The sequence below is a fragment of the Ahaetulla prasina genome, chromosome 3 (assembly GCF_028640845.1).
Source record: "Ahaetulla prasina isolate Xishuangbanna chromosome 3, ASM2864084v1, whole genome shotgun sequence".
Classification (NCBI taxonomy): domain Eukaryota; kingdom Metazoa; phylum Chordata; class Lepidosauria; order Squamata; family Colubridae; genus Ahaetulla; species Ahaetulla prasina.
In genome coordinates, this window is record NC_080541.1 from 114,473,733 (window position 1) to 114,492,970 (window position 19,238).

The following is a 19,238-nucleotide window of genomic DNA, read 5'->3' on the forward strand; positions in this document are numbered from 1 at the left end:
GACCTGCGAGAAGCGTACTACAGAGTGCGCATTAAGGAAGGGGACGAGTGGAAAACAACTTTCAATTGTCCCCTGGGGTGTTCCAATTTAGAGTGCTCCCTTTCAGCCTACAAGAAGCCCTGGCGGTATTTATGCAATTGATAAATGAAGTACTCCATGAGCACCTGTTCAACAGGGTCTTGGTTTATCTCGATGACATCCTCATCTATACGGAGACCATGGATGAACATGTGAAACTAGTTAGAGCAGTGCTCAAAAGCTGTTGGCTGCAGAACTTTATGCAAAACTGTCTAAATGTGAATTTCATCAAACCAAGATTGACTACTTGGGATACAGTATATCTCCTGAGGGCTTGGAAATGGATTCGGAAAAAGTCCGAGCAGTATTAGAATGGGCACCCTGCATACCTGTAAACAGTTGCAGAGTTTTTTAGGATTTGCCAATTTTTATTGCCAGTTCATTCCTTCTTTCGCTAAGATTGCCCTGCCAATCACAAATCTCCTGAAAACTAAAGGGAATGAGAAACCGAAGCCATCCTTGCCATTAGAATGGAATGCCAAGCAGCATTTGAAAAACTGAAATGGCTGTTTGCGGCCAAACCGTTCCTTAAGCACCCCAACATGGATGTCCCATTTGTGATTCAAGCAGATGCCAGTGACATTGCAATGGGGGCCGTCCTGCTCCAAACTAACGCTGAAGGGAAACTGCAGCTTTGTGTGTATACATCTCGGAAGCTGAATGAAACTGAGAGGAGGTGGGCTATCTGGGAAAAGAAGGCATTCGCTGTTCGCTGGGCTCTTTTAACCTGGAGACAGTTTCTAGAAGGAGCTAAACACCCTTTTGAGGTCTGGACTGATGAATTTGGAGGCCCTGAAAACACCCAGGAAACTGTCGCCAAAGCAAGCTCGATGGGCCCAGTACTTTAACCGTTTTAACTTCTCCTTGCGTTATATTCCAGAAGGAAAGAATTTCCTGGCAGATGCTCTTTCTCGGTTGCCTCAATACAATAGCACTCGCACAGACGTGGCCCGTCCGATCATCCCAGTGCAGCAACTTGCAGCCCCAGCAGTGACCTGGACTCAATTAAAGACTGATGCATCACTGCCAGATGACCTAACCAAGTTGTTGAAGGAGGACTTAAATACAGATGACTGGTTTTTGGCCCATTCACATGGATGTACCCTCTGCGATGGTCTGGCTTGGGTGGGGGCTAAGTTGTATGTCCCATGATGCCAAGATGGCTGGACATTTTGGGTTTGTAAAAACCCTGCATCTTTTGAAAAGACAGTTTTGGTGGCCGGGTCTTAAGAAGGGCATTGAATATTACATATCAAGTTGTCCTGTGTGTGCAGCAGCTAAAAGACCGCCAGGAAAACCACCAGGATTGCTTCAAACAGTTGCTCGCCCCAGAGCCCCATGGAAAGAGATATCCATGGACTTTATAGTGGAATTGCCCGAGAGTGGAGGAAATACAGTAATTTGGGTTGTAACTGACTTGTTCTCCAAACAAGTGCATTTCATCCCGTGTTCAAAAATACCCTCAGCGAAAACCTTGGCCAAGCTGTCTGTCCAACACATCTACAGACTACATGGTGCCCCTGAACGAATAATTTCGGACCAGGGGGTTCAGTTCACTTCCCAGTTCTGGAAGGAATTTTTACGACTCTTAGGCACAGCCCAGGGGTTAAGCTCTGCCCACCATCCTCAGACTAATGGATCTTGTGAGAGATCGAATTCTGTACTGGAACAATATTTGAGATGTTACATTAACTATCAACAAGATAATTGGGCAGACCTGCTACCTTTTGCAGAGGTGGCCTACAATAACTCTATACATAGCAGTACTGGTTTCACTCCGTTCAGGGTGGCTTCTGATCAGGATTTTGTTCCAATCCCAGAACTACCTGAAGAGAAACCATCAATTCCATTGCTAGCTGACTGGATAGTACAATTACAAAGTACCTGGAAAATTACTCGCAAGGCTTTAGATGATGCACATCGAGCGCATAAGAAACAAGCGGATAAGGAAAGAGCTCCGGAGAAAAAGTTCCAAGTGGGAGATAAAGTTTTCCTCTCGACCAAATATTTACAAACAACTCAGAAATCAAAGAAACTTGGACCTAAATATGTTGGTCTTTTTCCCATTGTGAGGGTGATCAATCCAGTTACCGTTCAACTGGAACTACCAAAAACATTGCGAAGAATTCACCCTGTTTTCCATGTTAGTTTAATGAAACCTGAACACACATCCTCTATTAGATCCTTAGTTACTACTACTCCAGTGCCAATTCTTATTGAAAGAGAACAAAATTTTGAAGTTAGAGATTCTAGACTCTAGAAAACACAGGAGTAAAGTCCAATACCTAGTGGCCTGGAAACATTTCCCTTTGTCCCAGGTGGAATGGGTTAACAAGGAAGATGTGCAGGCCCCCAGAAAACTAGCACTATTCTATGAGAAGTATCCTGGCAAACCTTAACTAATCTCTTTTCCTTCTAGGACTAATATCCTTTCTGCAGGAGGGCCGAATGTCAGCCTCCGCATGCTACTTTAATTGTTTTACTGCTTAGTTAATTGTTTTAACTGTTATATTGATTTCTTTAGTGTTAAGTATTGGGAATGGAGCAATATTCCTTTAAGGCTGCTTCAGCTGCCATAAGGGGGGGGGAGGAGTTTTATCTTGAACCGAAACCCATTGATTCAAATTCCAAGAGTGGGCTTATGCCAACAGACTTTGCATACCAGATGAGTGAAAACCATCGGAAGAAGAACACCATGTGATACCTGAGGAGAAATGGATTGGACCTGGCTGTTTGACCTTTGGAGGGAGGAGGGATGAATGAGGGATATGTATGTGTAAGACACTCCTACTATTCAGAACTTGCTTTACTTTCATTGCTTTCAGTTCATGTTCAGTAAAAGATACCTTTCTCTACAAATCATGGAGTTGGGGTTTTTCTTTCTTGAGTTTTGAAAGGAGGCACACCTGACAAGTACGTACAAGGTATGCGATGAGAAATAAACTACCAGGAGAAGTACATGTAAGATTCACAAAGAAAGCATTGAAAATGGAGATATTGCAAACAGCAAGAAATACAGCACTAAAATACAAAGATAAAGAAATTGTGGCATTGAGATAAATACCCAAAAGAGTTAGAGATATAAGGAGAGAATACCAATTTTTAACATGACTTCTAATATCAAAAGGAGTGAATTTCAAATGGTTAATCCCGGAAGGAATTTTGGTGACTTGGCAAGAAAAAAGGCTTAGATTAGACACCATTGACAAAGTAAGATCCTTTTACGATCAACTTATTGGACCAGTGGAAGAGGACCGGGGAGTGACAGGATACATACAACAAAAAGAAGAAGAGAAAGAGAAAATAAAAGAACAGGAAGACCGGGTACTGAGGGAGGAGGCACGGGCTAAGGAGCCAATGCAACAAAGATAAACCAGGGCGATGAAATTAAAAACTACTAATAAGTAAAACATGGAAGAAGAAATAAAAGCAATATCGATAAATGTAAATGGATTAAATACGGCAATAAAAAGGAAGAGAAAATTAAACAAACTCCTTGAAGATGGATATTACGTATTTCTTGATTCGTGCAGTATACAGGTCCTCAATGGAAGGCAGGTTGATAGCAATTATTTTTTCTGCAGTTCTAATTATCCTCTGAAGTCTGTGTTTTTCTTGTTGGGTTGCAGAACCGAACCAGACAGTTATGGAGGTGCAAATGACAGACTCAATAATTCCTCTGTAGAACTGAATCAGCAGCTCCTTGGGCAGTTTGAGCTTACTGAGTTGGCGCAGAAAGAACATTCTTTGTTGTCCTTTTTTAATGATGTTTTTGATGTTGGCTGTCCATTTTAGATCTTGCGATATGATAGAACCTAGAAATTTAAAGGTTTGTACTGTTGATACTGTGTTGTCTAGTATTGTGAGAGGTGGAAGTATGGAAGGGTTTCTCCTAAAGTCTACCACCATTTCTACGGGTTTGAGTGTGTTCAGTTCCAGATTGTTTTGGTTGCACCACAAGGCTAGTCTATATGCGGATTCGTCATTGTCTCGAATGAGACCAATCACTGTTGTGTCATCTGCGAACTTCAGTAGCTTAACAGATGGATGCGCTGGAGATGCAAGAAAAGAAGAAGATGGATGTAGAATACATTCATATTAAAAGAAAATGATTTGCAACAATATGTGGAAAAAGAATTAATGTCTTTCTTTGAAATAAACAAAAAAGAGGACACCATCACTTCCAAATGTATGGGATACGATGAAAGCATATATTAGGAGACTGGCAATAACCTATGCCGCAAAGAAAAACAAAAGGAAAAGACAGAAACAGACAGAATTGGAAAAAGAATACAAAAAACTAGAAAGAATTGCAAGAAGATAGTTATAATGACAGAGTTAAGGAAACAATGAAACAAAAAAAAACATGAAATAAAACTAAATGAACAAGAGTTGTTAGCAAATAAATTAAGAACATCCAGGCAAATTTTTTTGAGAATGCAAATAAACCAGGAAGATGGTTAGCATATAAAATAAAAAAAGAAAAGGAGAAGAAAAAAATAAAGCATTCTACACTATAGTAATGAAGAAAAAATGAAAATAACTCAAAATTACTACGAAAAACTATACTGCCAAGAAGATATTTTGGAAGAAAAGATAATAAAATACTTAGAAAACTCAGTGTTACCAAAAATATCGGAACAACATAAGACATTGTTAGAAGAAAGAACAACAATGATGGAATTGACTGAAGCAATCAAAAAACAAAAAAGCGGGAAAGCACCGGAACCGGATGGCCTACCAACCGAACTATACAAAACCTTTCAAGAAATAATGAATATTGTAATGCTAGAGCTGTATAATGAACTCCTAGATAGAGGAAGAATGCCAGGCTCATGGAGATAGGCATATGTAACACTTATACCTAAAGAAGAGGCAGATTTACAACTGATAAAAAACTATAGACCAATCTCATTATTAAATGCGGACTGTAAGATCTTTGCTTCAATAATGGTGAATAGATTGAAAAGACTGTTAAATGAATTTATTCATATAGATCAAAATGGCTTCTTACCTAAGAGACAAATTAGAGATAATACTAGGATAATACTAAACGCGTTGGAATACCATGAATCACATCCAGAGAAACAAATGGCAATGATATTTCTAGACGCTCAAAAAGCCTTTGATAATGTAAATTGGCAATTTATGATAAAACAATTGAAGACAATGGACTTTGGGGAGAGATTTGTAAATTCTATAAAAACAATTTATGAAAAACTATCTGCTAAGATAATGATAAATGGAGAAATGACAGGAAATGTTAAAATCAGGAAAGGTACAAGGCAAGGATGTCCACTATTCCCATTGCTATTCATTTTGACTTTAGAAGTTTTGAACAGGAATATCAGAAGAAATGATAACATTAAAGGAGTAAAAGTCACAAAAGAAGAATATAAATTGCAAGCTTTTGCTGATGATTTAGTATTTATTCTGGATGAATCATTTACATCAGGTTCTAAACTATTAGAACAAATAGAGGCTTATGGAAAAGTGTCTGGCCTAAAAATAAACAAGGAAAAAAAATACTGCCCGGAGCAAAATTGCCAAAACCTCAACTTTATTCCATGACACCAGGAGAACTAGAGGAACTCAGAGACTTAATTGACAAAAATCTAACCAGGGGGTTCATCTAACTGGTGAAATCCCACATGGCAACCCCCCATATTATTCAGAGAGAAGAATAATGGCTCTCTAAGATCATGGATCTTAACCTAAGAATAGGTTAAATGCCATTGGTGTTGAAAATGTGTATCCCTTGCCACTAATGAAAGACATGTTGAGCCATTTGGCAAAGGGAAAATTTTTCACTAAGTTGGACTTACTTATTATTGGGTGTGAATCAGGGAGGGAGATGAATGGAAAACTGCTTTCAACTACCCGCTGGGCTGCTTCCAATTCTGAGTCCTCCTGTTTGGCTTACAAAAAGCACCTGCTCTGTTTATGCACTTAATAAATGAAGTGGTGCATGAACAACTACCTATATAAAGGCGCCCTGGTTTACCTAGTTGACATTCTAATCTAAACTGAGACCATGGAAGAACATGTAAAACTCATTAAGGCAGCCCTCAAAAAACTCCACCCAGTGTAATTGTATGAGAAGCTCTCAAAATGCGAATTTCACAAAACCAGGCTACTTAGGATACGCATTTCTCACAAAGGGGTTTAGATGGACCCAGAAAAAGTTTAGGCTGTGCTCGAATGGGAAGCTCTTCACGTGAGGAAGCAGCTGCAGTTTTCTTGTCTTTGCAAACTTTTACCAGCAATTTATTCTGATGTTTGTGCAAGTTGCCCAGCCAATCACCAACTTGCTTAAGACCAAGAGGTGGGGGGGACACAACCCTGACCAAACCAACCATTTAAAAGGTCCATGGAGTGCCAGGTGGCAGATTCAAACAACTGTTTGCTACTGAGCCCGTCCTCAAGCACCTTGATCCAAACGAGCCCTTTGTCATCCAGGCAGATGGCAGCAATGTTGCAGCCGGTACCTTGTTCTTCAAAAGAATCTATTAGGCTCCCACAACTATGTGCCTACACCTCTAGAAAAATCTCCGAAGCCAAACAAGGTGGGCAGTCTGGGTAAACGAAGCCTATGCAGTGCAATGGGTACGCCTCAGTTGGAGACATTTTGTTATGACCCAGGGTTGGCGCACAAGCAAAATATGCTAGGCGAAAGCTTGTCAGCCTTTATTCAACCACCATCACGCAAAATCCCCACAATCCAGCAATTCCCAGTCCATTCTTCAAAGTCTCTGCCCACAGGGCATACCTACAGTCCAAGAGCAAGGCTCAAACTCATGCACCTGTACGTGCTTCGTGCAACTTCCTGGCAGTTGGAAGTCTATCTCCATCAAGACAAAGAATCAAACCTCAATCAACAACAGCAAGGATTCTTGCTGTTGGCCATCAATAGACATATAGACATGAACAATATGTATATACTGTGCAAAAGATATAATCAAGAAGCCAAAAGGGGAACAAAAAGACCAAAACACCTCCTCACCAACAATCAACACCTAGATGAGCACAGATTAAAAGCAAGATTACCATCTGACTAACAATCAAGAAGTAAACTATACCCAAATCAAGGAACTGCACTGCATAGGCTTCCTTTTCCCACTATGCCCACCTGTGCTAACAGTAAAAGCACAACCAAAAAACTTCCAAGATCACCTCCACCAACACTGACAGGGCAAGCCACTAGAATATAAACTGAAAGCAAATTCAATTTCCTATTAGTACTGATGTTACCTAATGAAACGTCTGCAAGAAAGCAACTAAGCTCAGAAAGTACCAAGAATCCCTCATTTTAAAAGTAATTTAAAGTAAAAACAGTACCAATAATCACCTACATGGAATTAAACATTCCCATCAGAGCAGTGAAACAGAAACCAATGGCAAACATGGACTTCATGCGAACCTGCAATAAAAAAAGTGAAAACATTACTATTTGATAAATAAGAATCCAAAGTGCGAAAGAGGCTGAGGGAAGAAAGGGATTTACAAAGCAATCTGGCAGGCCCCACCTCTTAGCCTTCTGGAAGGTCATTAAAACTTGGCTTTTCACTAGGGAGTGGGATAAGAGTGATAAAGTCTGCAGATAAATGTTAGGGCACCCAGGGAAGTTGATTGAGGAGTTAGTTTTTCAAGGGGAAGGTGTTTATGGTTTTTATAGTTTTATTGTTGTGAGCCTCTCAGAGTTGTTTTAAGATGGATAGCCATACAAATCTTTTAAAATAAACATAAATGCCACAGTTAATATTAAAATTACCTGGCACCAAAGAATATATCATAGCAACCATGTATCTATGTGTATTTCATGCTCATTCAGGTAATTTAGTCTCAAATCATTTATGGCTTTTAAAGTCAATTCCATTTCATTAAATCAGGTCATGAAACAATCTGCCATCATACAATCATATCATCCAATCCCAGACAACAGTCTTGCTGCCCTATTTTCTCTAATTAAAGTTTCTCTTCTATTTAAAAAATAATAATCTAAAGAAGGATTTTACTGTCTATATAGTACGGTATTGAGGGCTGGTTGTTTTTCAATACTATAATATTGATCTATCCAGGATACTTTAAAATTTCGAAATTGAGCACAGGGTTGTTTCCAGTCCTGGCCTGGGAACTGGCAATATGAAAGGCATTTGTGAACCTCAAATGTTTACTGGCTTACAGTTTTTAATAGAATAGAATAGAATAGAATAGAATAGAATAGAATAGAATAGAATAGAATAGAATAGAATAGAATAGAATAGAATAGAATAGAATTTTTATTGGCCAAGTGTGATTGGACACACAAGGAATTTGTCTTGGTGCATATGCTCTTAGTATACATAAAAGAAAAGATACCTTCATCAAGGTACAACATTTACAACACAAATGATGGTCATAGGGTACAATTTAACACTTAATGATACAACACTTAATGATAATCATAGGGTACAAATAAGCAATCAGGAACAATCAATATCAATATAAATCATAAGGATTACCAGCAACAAAGTTAACAGTCATACAGTCATAAGTAGAAAGATATTGGTGATGGGAACGATGAGAAGGTTAATAGCAGTGCAGATTTAGTAAATAGTTTGACAGTATTGAGGAAATTATTTGTTTAGCAGAGTGATGGCCTTCGGGAAAAAGGTTGTTCTGGTGTGCAGTGCTCTATAGTTTCGTTTTGAGGGTAGGAGTTGAAACAGTTTATGTCCAGGATGTGAGGGATATATAAATATTTTCACGGCCCCCTTTTTGATTCGTGCAGTATACAGGTTGTAGCAATTATTTTTTCTGCAGTTCTAATTATCTTCTGAAGTCTGTGTCTTTCTTGTTGGGTTGCAGAACCGAACCAGACAGTTATAGAAGTGCAAATGACAGACTCAATAATTCCTCTGTAGAACTGAATCAGCAGCTCCTCGGGCAGTTTGAGCTTTCTGAGTTGGCGCAGAAAGAACATTCTTTGTTGTCCTTTTTGATGATGTTTTTGATGTTAGCTGTCCATTTTAGATCTTGCAATATGATAGAACCTAGAAATTTGAAGGTTTCTACTGTTGATACTGTGTTGTCTAGTACTGTGAGAGGTGGAAGTATGGAAGGAATTATCCTAAGGTCTACCACCATTTCTATGGTTTTGAGTGTGTTCAGTTCCAGATATTTTCGGTCGCACCACGAGGCTAGTTGTTCGACCTCGTCTATATGCGGATTCGTCATTGTCTCGAATGAGACCGATCACTGTTGTGTCATCTGCGAACTTCAGCTCCACAGATGGATCGTTGGAGATGCAGTCATTGGTATACAGAAAGAAGAGAAGTGGGGAAAGCACACAGCCTTGGGGGACCCCTGTGCTAATTGTACAGGTATCTGATGTGATCCTGCTTAGCTTCACTTGCTGCTTCCTGTTTGTTAGGAAGCTTGTGATCCACTTACAAGCCTGTTCCGGTACCTGTAGCTCGTTTAGCTTAGTTAGAAGAGTGTCTGGAATGATGGTATTGAATGCTGAACTAAAGTCTACAAAGAGGACCCTTGCATAGGTCTTTGAAGGTTCAAGATGTTGTAGGATGTAGTGCAGAGCCATAGTAACAGCATCATCTGTTGATCTATTTGCTCGGTATGCAAATTGCAAGGGGTCTAACAGCGGATCCGTGATGGTTTTCAAGTGGGAAAGCACTAGCCTTTCAAAGGTTTTCATGACTACAGATGTTAAAGCAACTGGTCTGTAGTCATTCAGTTCCTTGATGGTGGGCTTCTTCGGCACTGGGATGATGGTAGAGTGTTTGAAGCAAGAAGGAACATAGCACATCTCTAGTGATTTATTGAAAATATGGGTGAAGATGGGGGCCAATTGGTCAGCACAGACTTTTAAGCAAGAAGGAGTTATCTTATCTGGGCCTGGAGCTTTTCCTGGCTTTTGTCTGTGAAATAGGTCCTGCACTTCCTTTTCTGTGATCACTAGGGGTTGTGAACCCAATGGGATAGGGTCAGTTATAGGAGGCTTGGCTGTTGTTGGTGTGTCTGAGATGGGGGTTGTGGAGATAGGTGGCTGTAATTTCCTTTCAAACCAACAGTAAAACTCATTCAGGTCATCTGAAACTCATTACTCATGCAGTAAAACTCATCCCAGTTCTGGCCTGGGAACTGGCAATATCAAAGGCATTTGTGAACCTCAAATGTTTACTGTCTTACAGTTTTTAAAAAGAATAGATTAAAAGGCAGAAAAGGCAGAATAGTTAAATCTCATTAGGAATGTGTTTCCAAATAAAATCTGATGATTCCACCTGGAGAGATTTGGATATTTGAGTTAAGCTGAACCACAATAGCAGAAACCCCAGTATCACAGATTTGGAGTGGCTACTGTATTTAGCACATCAAGTGCAATTCTTTGTTCAGTGTAGGATCCAAAGTAAAACACTCCAGGAAGAGTAGCCTCTACTTGAGGGTATCTAGTGAAGGGGAGTCCACCAGCACTCTAACTAACTGCCCAAAGCTTTTGTTAAGGTCTGTTTTCTAACACTCATTCCAAATCTGAATTTTTGTAACTTAAATCTGTTTTGCCCCTTTGGAATGAGGGAGAATAAGTCCTGACCTCCTTTTAACAGTTTGACCAACAGACCAAGTATCCAAGGAGGCACAGGTTCTCTTCACCAGATAAACACAGATAGCACAGGTGTCTTGGGATGCTTTAATTCAAAATCTTGGCTTCCTATGCTCAACAGATCAGTGTATTCCATGATCTCATTGGCCCTTTCTAACTCTGATGCCTAATTTCTGCAATGGATTCTGACAAATTCCCTCAATCATTGTGAGAAAAGGGATTATTCCTGTAAAGTACATAGCCTAAGTAACGCCATATTGTACTCCTATAACCTTAATTATTTTGTACCAAGTTAGCAATTTATGAAAAACATTTATGTAAGAAATCTATGAATACATATGATATTCTAAAAAAGGGAAGTCTCTGTAAAAACATGCTGATTCCCTTTACTCAGGACACGCTGACATATGCAAAAGCATTTTTCTTGTAGATGAGAGTTCCCATAACAGGAATAGTCATTAAGAGGTTTCCTGTAATTGATATTTAAGGGAAGGGGGACTTCCCAGAGAATAAATGGGGACTTTCCAGAAGGCGAAAATATACTGTTATGAAATACATAAACTGTTATGTAATATGTGAAAACAATACTGGGTAATTGCCCTGTTGCGTGTCTAAAAATGTATTTAAACCATGTATTTGAAGCAGTCAGACGTTCTCTCTCGGATGGGGAGAACCCTTTTGCAAAAGCCTTTAATAATATATATATATTCTGACCTTAATAGGAACACTAAAGTGACAGATCAAGGTAGTTGTGATACTGATAACTCAAACAATCAAGGGATTATGGTCCGAGATGAAGAACTTACTTTGGAAAAGTGTGTATCAAGTATTACAGATCGGTCACGCAAGAAAAGCATGGTATCCAAAAAGAGAAGCCACCTTCTGATTGGTGATTCAATTGTAAGAGATGTAAATTTAGGAAAGGATATGGAGGTTTTGAAAGAGGTCAGGTGTCTACCTGGTGCTACTGCCAAGAGGCGTATTCTTAAGATAGTCAAGAATGCCAGTAAGGATTCTGATGTTGATGCTATTATACATCTTGGCACAAATGATCTGTCCCAAAAGGATGTACTTTCTGTGCAGAATGATTTCCAGAGCTTGGGGTATGAACTTAATAGCATAGGTTGTAGGCTTATCTTTTCAGAGGTTTTACCAGTACATAAGGAACAAAAAGGTAAAGGCCAGCGTGTAAGTGGAGTTTAATGTGTGGCTAAAGGAGTGGTGTAAAAAGAGAAGGTTTTGGTTTTATTAGTCACGATGTCTGCAACTGGTCCAATGAAAAATTGTACAAAAGAGATGGATTGCATCCATCAAAGAAAGGGACTGAGTTACTTAGCAATAAATTCACAGATTTTCTGGATAAACATTTAAACTGAACAGTGGGGACAGAGAATTAACTGATACAGAAAATTTCTGTCCCCAGCAATCGAAAACTAAAAGGGTTATCAGTGCATGTAACATAGATGTCTGTATGGGTAAGACTATCAGCCCTGCTATCAAGCAAAACCAAGCATTTAACAGTGAGTGCCATACCATGTGCACTAAACCAACAGGTGGCAAGAAAGTAGGGGCAGTCAGGCAAACACAGGTTATGTAGACAGTAAACACAAGGTCAATCCAAATGGACTCAAATGTCTATACACCAATGCACAGAGTATGAGGAATAAACAGGGTGAATTAGAAATTCAAGTAAATGAGGGCAGATAGGATATTGTTGCCATTACGGAAACTTGGTGGGATGAAACCCACAAATGGAACATACAACTAGAGGGATATAAATTATTTAAAAGAAGTAGACCAAATAAAAGAGGAGGTGGAGTTGCACTATATATAAGAAATAACTACAACTCTACAGAAATAGAGCACAACAATGACGAAAATCATCTTGAATGCATTTGGGTCACTATAAAAGGGGTGAAAAACGATATTGCCATAGGTCTATACTATAGGCCACCCAACCAAACAGAGGAAGTAGATGAACTTTTTGCTAGTCAGCTAACTAAAGTATGTAGGAAGCACATCACAGTAGTAATGGGGGATTTTAACTACCCTGACATCAACTGGGAAACAAACTCTGCACCAAGTGGAAGATCCAACAGGTTCCTAACAAACCTAGCAGACAACTTTGTTTTCCAAAAAATAGAGAAGGCAACAAGGGGATCAGCCATACTGGACTTAATTCTCACTAACAGAGATGAAATGATAGAAGGTGTTGAAGCTACAGGAACCTTGGGGGCAAGTGACCACACAATATTGGAATTCGACATTAAGCAAATACAAGTACTAGAACAAAGTCAAACTAGAGTCTTGGACTTTAAGAGAGCTAATTTCAATAAACTTAGAGAGAGCTTGAGAAGGATTCAATGGATGAGAATCCTTAGGGGGAAAACAACTCAAGAAACTTGGGAAATTTTGAAAAGTGAGATTATAAAAGCGCAGTCTAGCACAATACCAATGAAGAAGAAAAATAATAGATCTCAAAAGAAACCAGCATGGATGCATAAAGAACTATCTGACAAATTGAAAGACAAAAAGGACAAATATAATATTGAAATTGAAAGACAAAAAGGACAAATATATTGGACTTCAGTAAAGCATTTGATAAAGTAGACCATAACCTACTACTAGATAAAGTAGAAAAATGTGGGTTAGACAGCACCACCACCAGATGGATTCGTAACTGGCTGACCAATCGCACTCAACGGAACTACATCCACATGGAGGGAAGTATGCAGTGGAGTACCCCAAGGCTCTGTTTTAGGCCCAGTACTCTTCAACATCTTCATCAATGACTTGGACGAGGGGATAGATGGGGAACTCATCAAATTTGCAGATGACACCAAGCTGGCAGGAATAGCCAACACTCCAGAAGATAGGCTCAAGTTACAGAAAGATCTTGACAGACTTGAACATTGGGCGCTATCTAACAAAATGAAATTCAACAGTGAAAAAAGTAAGGTTCTACATTTAGGCCAAAAAAACAAAATGTACAGGTACCGTATATGTGGTACCTTGCTGAATAGTAGTACCTGTGAGAGAGATCTTGGAGTCCTAGTGGATAACCATTTAGATATGAGCCAGCAGTGTGCAGCAGCTGTTAAAAAAGCCAACACAGTTCTGGGCTGCATAAACAGAGGGATAGAATCAAGATCACGTGAAGTGTTAGTGCCACTTTATAATGCCTTGGTAAGGCCACACTTGGAATACTGCATCCAGTTTTGGTCGCCACGATGTAAAGAAGATGTTGAGACTCTAGAAAGAGTGCAGAGAAGAGCAACAAAGATGATTAGGGGACTAGAGGATATGAAGAACATATGAAGAACGGTTGCAGGAACTGGGTATGTCTAGTTTAATAAAAAGAAGGACTAGGGGAGACATGATAGCAGTGTTCCAATATCTCAGGGGTTGCCAGAAAGAAGAGGGAGTCGGGCTGTTCTCCAAAGCACCTGAGGGTAGAACAAGAAGCAATGGGTGGAAACTGATCAAGGAAAGAAGCAACTTAGAACTAAGGAGAAATTTCCTGACAGTTAGGACAATTAATAAGTGGAACGACTTGCCTGCAGAAGTTGTGAATGCTCCAACACTGGAAATTTTTAAGAAAATGTTGGATAACCATCTGACTGAGATGGTGTAGGGTTTCCTGCCTGGGCAGGGGGTTGGACTAGAAGGCCTCCAAGGTCCCTTCCAACTCTGTTGTTATATTATATTATATTATATATATATATATGTTACCTTTCTATCTCTGTTTTTATTCAATAAATCTGTTGTACACTTGTTAATGGTTTTCGTTGCTTTTTATGGGATTGTATTCCTAGTCTGTTTCTGACAATCATTCATGGATTATTTCTCTTCCATTCCAAAAAACTATATCCAGTCTTTATATCTTCATTGTAGATTGTGCATATCTCTAATATCTGCTTCTTGGTCTTAGTATGTGAATTAATATTCATCATTACTAATACTGTTGAGTATTTTAAAACCATACAAATAAGATTGAAACACAAAGAAATAGCTTAATCTGGTTGCTTCTCATCTCTTATGATAAATACAGCTATTATTTTTATTCAAAAACTGCTCAATTTGAAAATCAACTTTTGACTTTGGGATTTGAGATTAGATTGAATTTGAGTAAAGAAGTACTGTAGCTTTATAAATACAAGGTTATTTACATTTGACAATTTATTATGTGTTGGATTAAAATTAAGAGAAAAATGTATTAAGAATATTGGTTTTTTAGAATGTTGATTTCAATTTTGTAGTTATAGTTATAGGTTGTTAAAAAAGTGCACTGAAAAAACCTGAAAGTACTCAATAGTCTATTAAGATATGAAGTGTTCCTACAGAAGTTATGAAGAGATAAAACTCTTGTCATTAAATTTCTGGTACCCACTATGGTCCAAGAATGATTACAAAGAACAACTTGACCAAATCGACAAGCACCAGACTTTGCTGAATGATTATATGAGCTATAATACAACCCAGAAAACAAGCTAATTAAACTCTTGTATTAGTAATCCCAGATTACCCAGAAAGCTGAAGTAATCTGGGATTCCTTATACAAGAGGGAAGAAGTATGAACCCACATCTTGTACAGGTAGTCCTCAACTTACAACCACATTCATAATTCTATTGAACAGGACCAGCCTCTTTTGTAACACTCACCATTGACAGATCTCTATTGTTGTTCTTCAGTTTCTCTTCTTGCCTCTCTGAAAAGCATTAAAAATGTTAGATCCATTTACAAAATCAGAAACTTACTTCCAATGAGCCAAGTATCATTTAAAGCACTTTATGATAAAATAAAGAGGCATATTGGGAAGTCTGAAGATTCAGATCAACTATCCATGTCCTAAAAGTGTACGTAATACAATGTACACTTAATAAATGGAGTCCCCTTTTCTTCAAAACTTTGTAGGCACTGATAAACACTGTGTTGCAAGAAAACTTGCAACTGGAAATAGAAGGTCACTACTATTTTTCATGTATAAACTGAACTCCATGACTACATTCCAGAATCAAGAACAATATCACTTCTTATTCAGTTTTAAACAGGGTAAAACAAACCAAAAACATGGATAGGCAGCTCATGGGCTGTATGCATCTCCTGGTAGCCTCTGCTACTATCTTGTTTAGATACCACTTACTGCTTATTCCTGATACCCTGCCAATTGGTAGTTTGGCAAGCTGTAATCAGCCAAACAACTGAAATCCACGTGCCTTCCACTGAGGATTTGTATACTGCATGAACCAGAAAATGGGCTGAGAAAATATCTATACACTCCTTACATCCTGGACATGAACTGTTTAATCTTCTCTTTTCAGGATGTTGCTATAGAACATTGCATGCCAAAACCACCAGACATAAAATTAGTTCCCCCACTCCTCCATGTTCTCACTCTGCTGAACACAGCACTGTCTTTTTTTTCATCTTCTCCTTTTTCTTACTTTATTATCCTATTGGTTTCTTATGATTTCTCAATTGTTGTTTGTAACTTCTGATTAATTATTGGAACTATGATTATGACCTGTGACTTATTACTTGCTGTTTATATGTATACTGTGAGTTTATACACCAGAGACAAATTCCTTGTGTGTCCGATTACATTTGGTCTACTCTACTCTACTATAGGGACGCAGTGGCTCAGGGGCTAGGACGTTGAGCTTGTCGATCGAAAGGTCGGCAGCTTGGCGGTCCGAATCCCTAGTGCTGCCGTGTAATGGGGTGAGTTCCCGTTACTTGTCCCAGCTTCTGCCAACCTAGCAGTTTCGAAAGCACGTAAAAATGCAAGTAGAAAAAATAGGGACCACCTTTGGTGGGAAGGTAACAGCGTTTCGTGCACCTTTGGCGTTGAGTCATGCCGGCCACATGACCATGGAGATGTCTTCGGACAGCGCTGGCTCTTCGGCTTTGAAACGGAGATGAGCACCGCCCCCTAGAGTCGGCAATGACTAGCACGTAAGTGCGAGGGGAACCTTTACCTTTACTCTACTCTACTTTACACTACACTACACTACACTACTCTACTGTGCAGCACACACAAACTTCAGCACTTGGCATTACCTATTTTCTTTTTCTGCTGTCGGCCTGCTGATTCTGTTATTGTTTCCTTCTTTTTTTCCACTGTAGGAATTAGACAATACAGCCAGTTATTTTCATAAACAATTCCTCCTTACAAAACCACCTTTCTTCTCATTATTTTGCACCCACACCAAAAATCTGAAGAGATTATGAGTAGTTTATGAACATATATAAGTGGAAATATGTGAATAAATGTGTGTCTCATCTACCTATGCAATTCATAGAAGGTAGCAGGAAAACCAATTTCCCTCACCCAGAAAAGTTTCCCAGTTTTCTAATCCCAGCAGAAAATAAAAGATTGAAAAAATAAAATTCTAAGGGAATGCTTGCTTTGCCAAAATTAGCTTATCTTGCAATGAATTATAACTTGCAGGCATAGCTGGTATTACTGAGGGAAGGAGATGAAAGTTGCTCAGAATATTCTCTTCTATTGGAAGCTTGCTCATTTTCAGGGAAATAAATGTGCTGGTACAGAATCAGGCCTCCTGTGTATTTTATAGGTTATTTTTAAAGAACATCCCATATTTACTTTTTGAAAGAATTACATATTTGCATTTACAGTTGCTATTTCTGTGTGGATTAAGCCTGTTCAATTTAATGTGATACAAAATTGTGAGAAAGAAGAATCTTTACTGATTTGGGAGAAAATTAATCTTCCAATTGTTTTTAATACGACTGCTGGTTTCATAAATACTTGCAGGCATTGTTGTGCGCGCGCACACACACACACACACACACACAGATTGAGGGGGGAAACTAACAGAGTAAAAATTAGAGAAAGGTTGAAAGGAAGATACAAGAAAGAGAAAAAGAAGATAAGTGAATGGGAGAAAGGGAGGAAAATATTAAGAAATGGAATGTTGGAGAGACTGAAAGAAAATAGTTAAAAGAGGAAGAAAAATGAATAGCAGAAAAGAAATTAAAATAGTTGTAGAAATTTGATGTAAAAAGTAAATTACAAAGAAATATATAGATTATTGTAAAAGGGAAGTAAGAAAGGATGAAATGAAGTGTAGTAAGAAGCAAAAAAGAAATATGCTGTTTAATGTAAAATGGAGAAATAGATGAAATGTGAAAGATACAATGGGATATAAGTTTTACTGTCTGAGGATGCATGGAATTGGAGAGAATTATAGTGGATGGTAAAGAAATATATTTTAAATTAATTGAAATCAAGATATAAAACTGTAAAAAAAGGAAAAAGTATACTGTTTAAGAAAAATAGTCCAGCAGATGAAATATGAAAGATAGAATTGTTTATAGGTGAAAACAATTAAAAGAAAGATGTAAAATGGAACAAAATTGAAACATTAGTAAATGATGTATCCTAATGAAAGAGAAAAATAATAATTTAAAGAAAACAAGAGGTGGAAGGTTTTATTAATTAAAAGGCTAGTAAGGTAAAAAGGGAACAAGAGGAAAGACAATGTTAATAATTAAAACATATGAGGGGAATTCTGAAAAATATAAAAATTTAATTAGCTGAAAAGGCCTGGCCAGCGTCACAACGAGATGATGTGAATCCCGGGGCTCTGGGAAGAACGCCAAAATTCCGGTCATTTCAGGGTTCCTTAATGGACCATAGCTGTCCTGGAGGGACAGCGAAGAAAGAAGGCACTGGAATTCCCTGCCGTGCCAGCACCTAGCCTTCAACCCAGCGACAAGGAAAGAAAGCCATTAGGAGCTGCCAAAGTCGGGACGGCCACACAAAAAGATTGAGCAGGAGCGGAGATTTGAACAGAGTATTGTTACCGGGTGAGTGACTGGCCAACTCATAGGTAAAAAGAAAAAACCTTTTTTTTAATTGAAAAAGTTTTTACAAAAAAGCTTTTCCCCCCCTCCCCCCTCTACCCCCTTCCCCCCTCCCTTCAAAAACCCCCTCCCCCTCCTCCCCCCCGATTTCCTGGAGCAAACACAAGGTATAGTTTAAAAATAAAATAAGCATATGCTAAAAATTTTCCCTTCTAACACAATTACACTCCTGCAATTCTCATCAAATCCTAACCTCCCCCATAGCAATCAGAAATAATACATCTTAATCATTCAAAGGCAGTCTGATATCTCTTAGTCTGATATCTATTTTGGATATAGTCAATCCATTTTTTCCATTCATTTAAGTATCTTTCTTGCGTATTGTCTTTCAAAAAGGCTGAGATTTTTGCCATCTCAGCCAAATTAGCAACTTTCAATATCCATTCTTCTATTGTAGGTAGTTCTTTTTTCTTCCAATACTATCCTATCAATAGTCTTGCCGCTGTTACTAAATTTAAAATCAATTTAGTCTCAATTACTGTACAATCCGTAATAATTCCCAGTAAAAAAAATTGCAGTAGGAACTTTATCTTCTTTTTCAAAACGTTTTGTATAATCCACCACATTCTTATCCAAAAAGCCTTAATGTTCTTGCAAGTCCACCAAATATGAAAATATGTAGCATCATCACAATTACATCTCCAACATTTTGCTTGGATATCTGGATACATA

General features: G+C 38.4%; 1 protein-coding gene across 3 annotated transcripts in view; it reads right to left on the reverse strand.

Annotated features, from left to right (window-relative positions):
- Window positions 1-19,238, reverse strand: part of TMCO1 (transmembrane and coiled-coil domains 1) — a 51,324-nt gene that overhangs the window by 13,202 nt on the left and 18,884 nt on the right. For all 3 annotated transcript variants that reach the window (XM_058176399.1, XM_058176401.1, XM_058176400.1), the window contains 3 exons: window positions 16,737-16,796; window positions 15,338-15,384; window positions 7,431-7,498 (listed from right to left, as the gene is read on the reverse strand). In XM_058176399.1, the coding sequence (XP_058032382.1) occupies window positions 7,431-7,498; window positions 15,338-15,384; window positions 16,737-16,796 (175 nt within the window). The remainder of the gene's footprint in view (window positions 1-7,430; window positions 7,499-15,337; window positions 15,385-16,736; window positions 16,797-19,238) is intronic.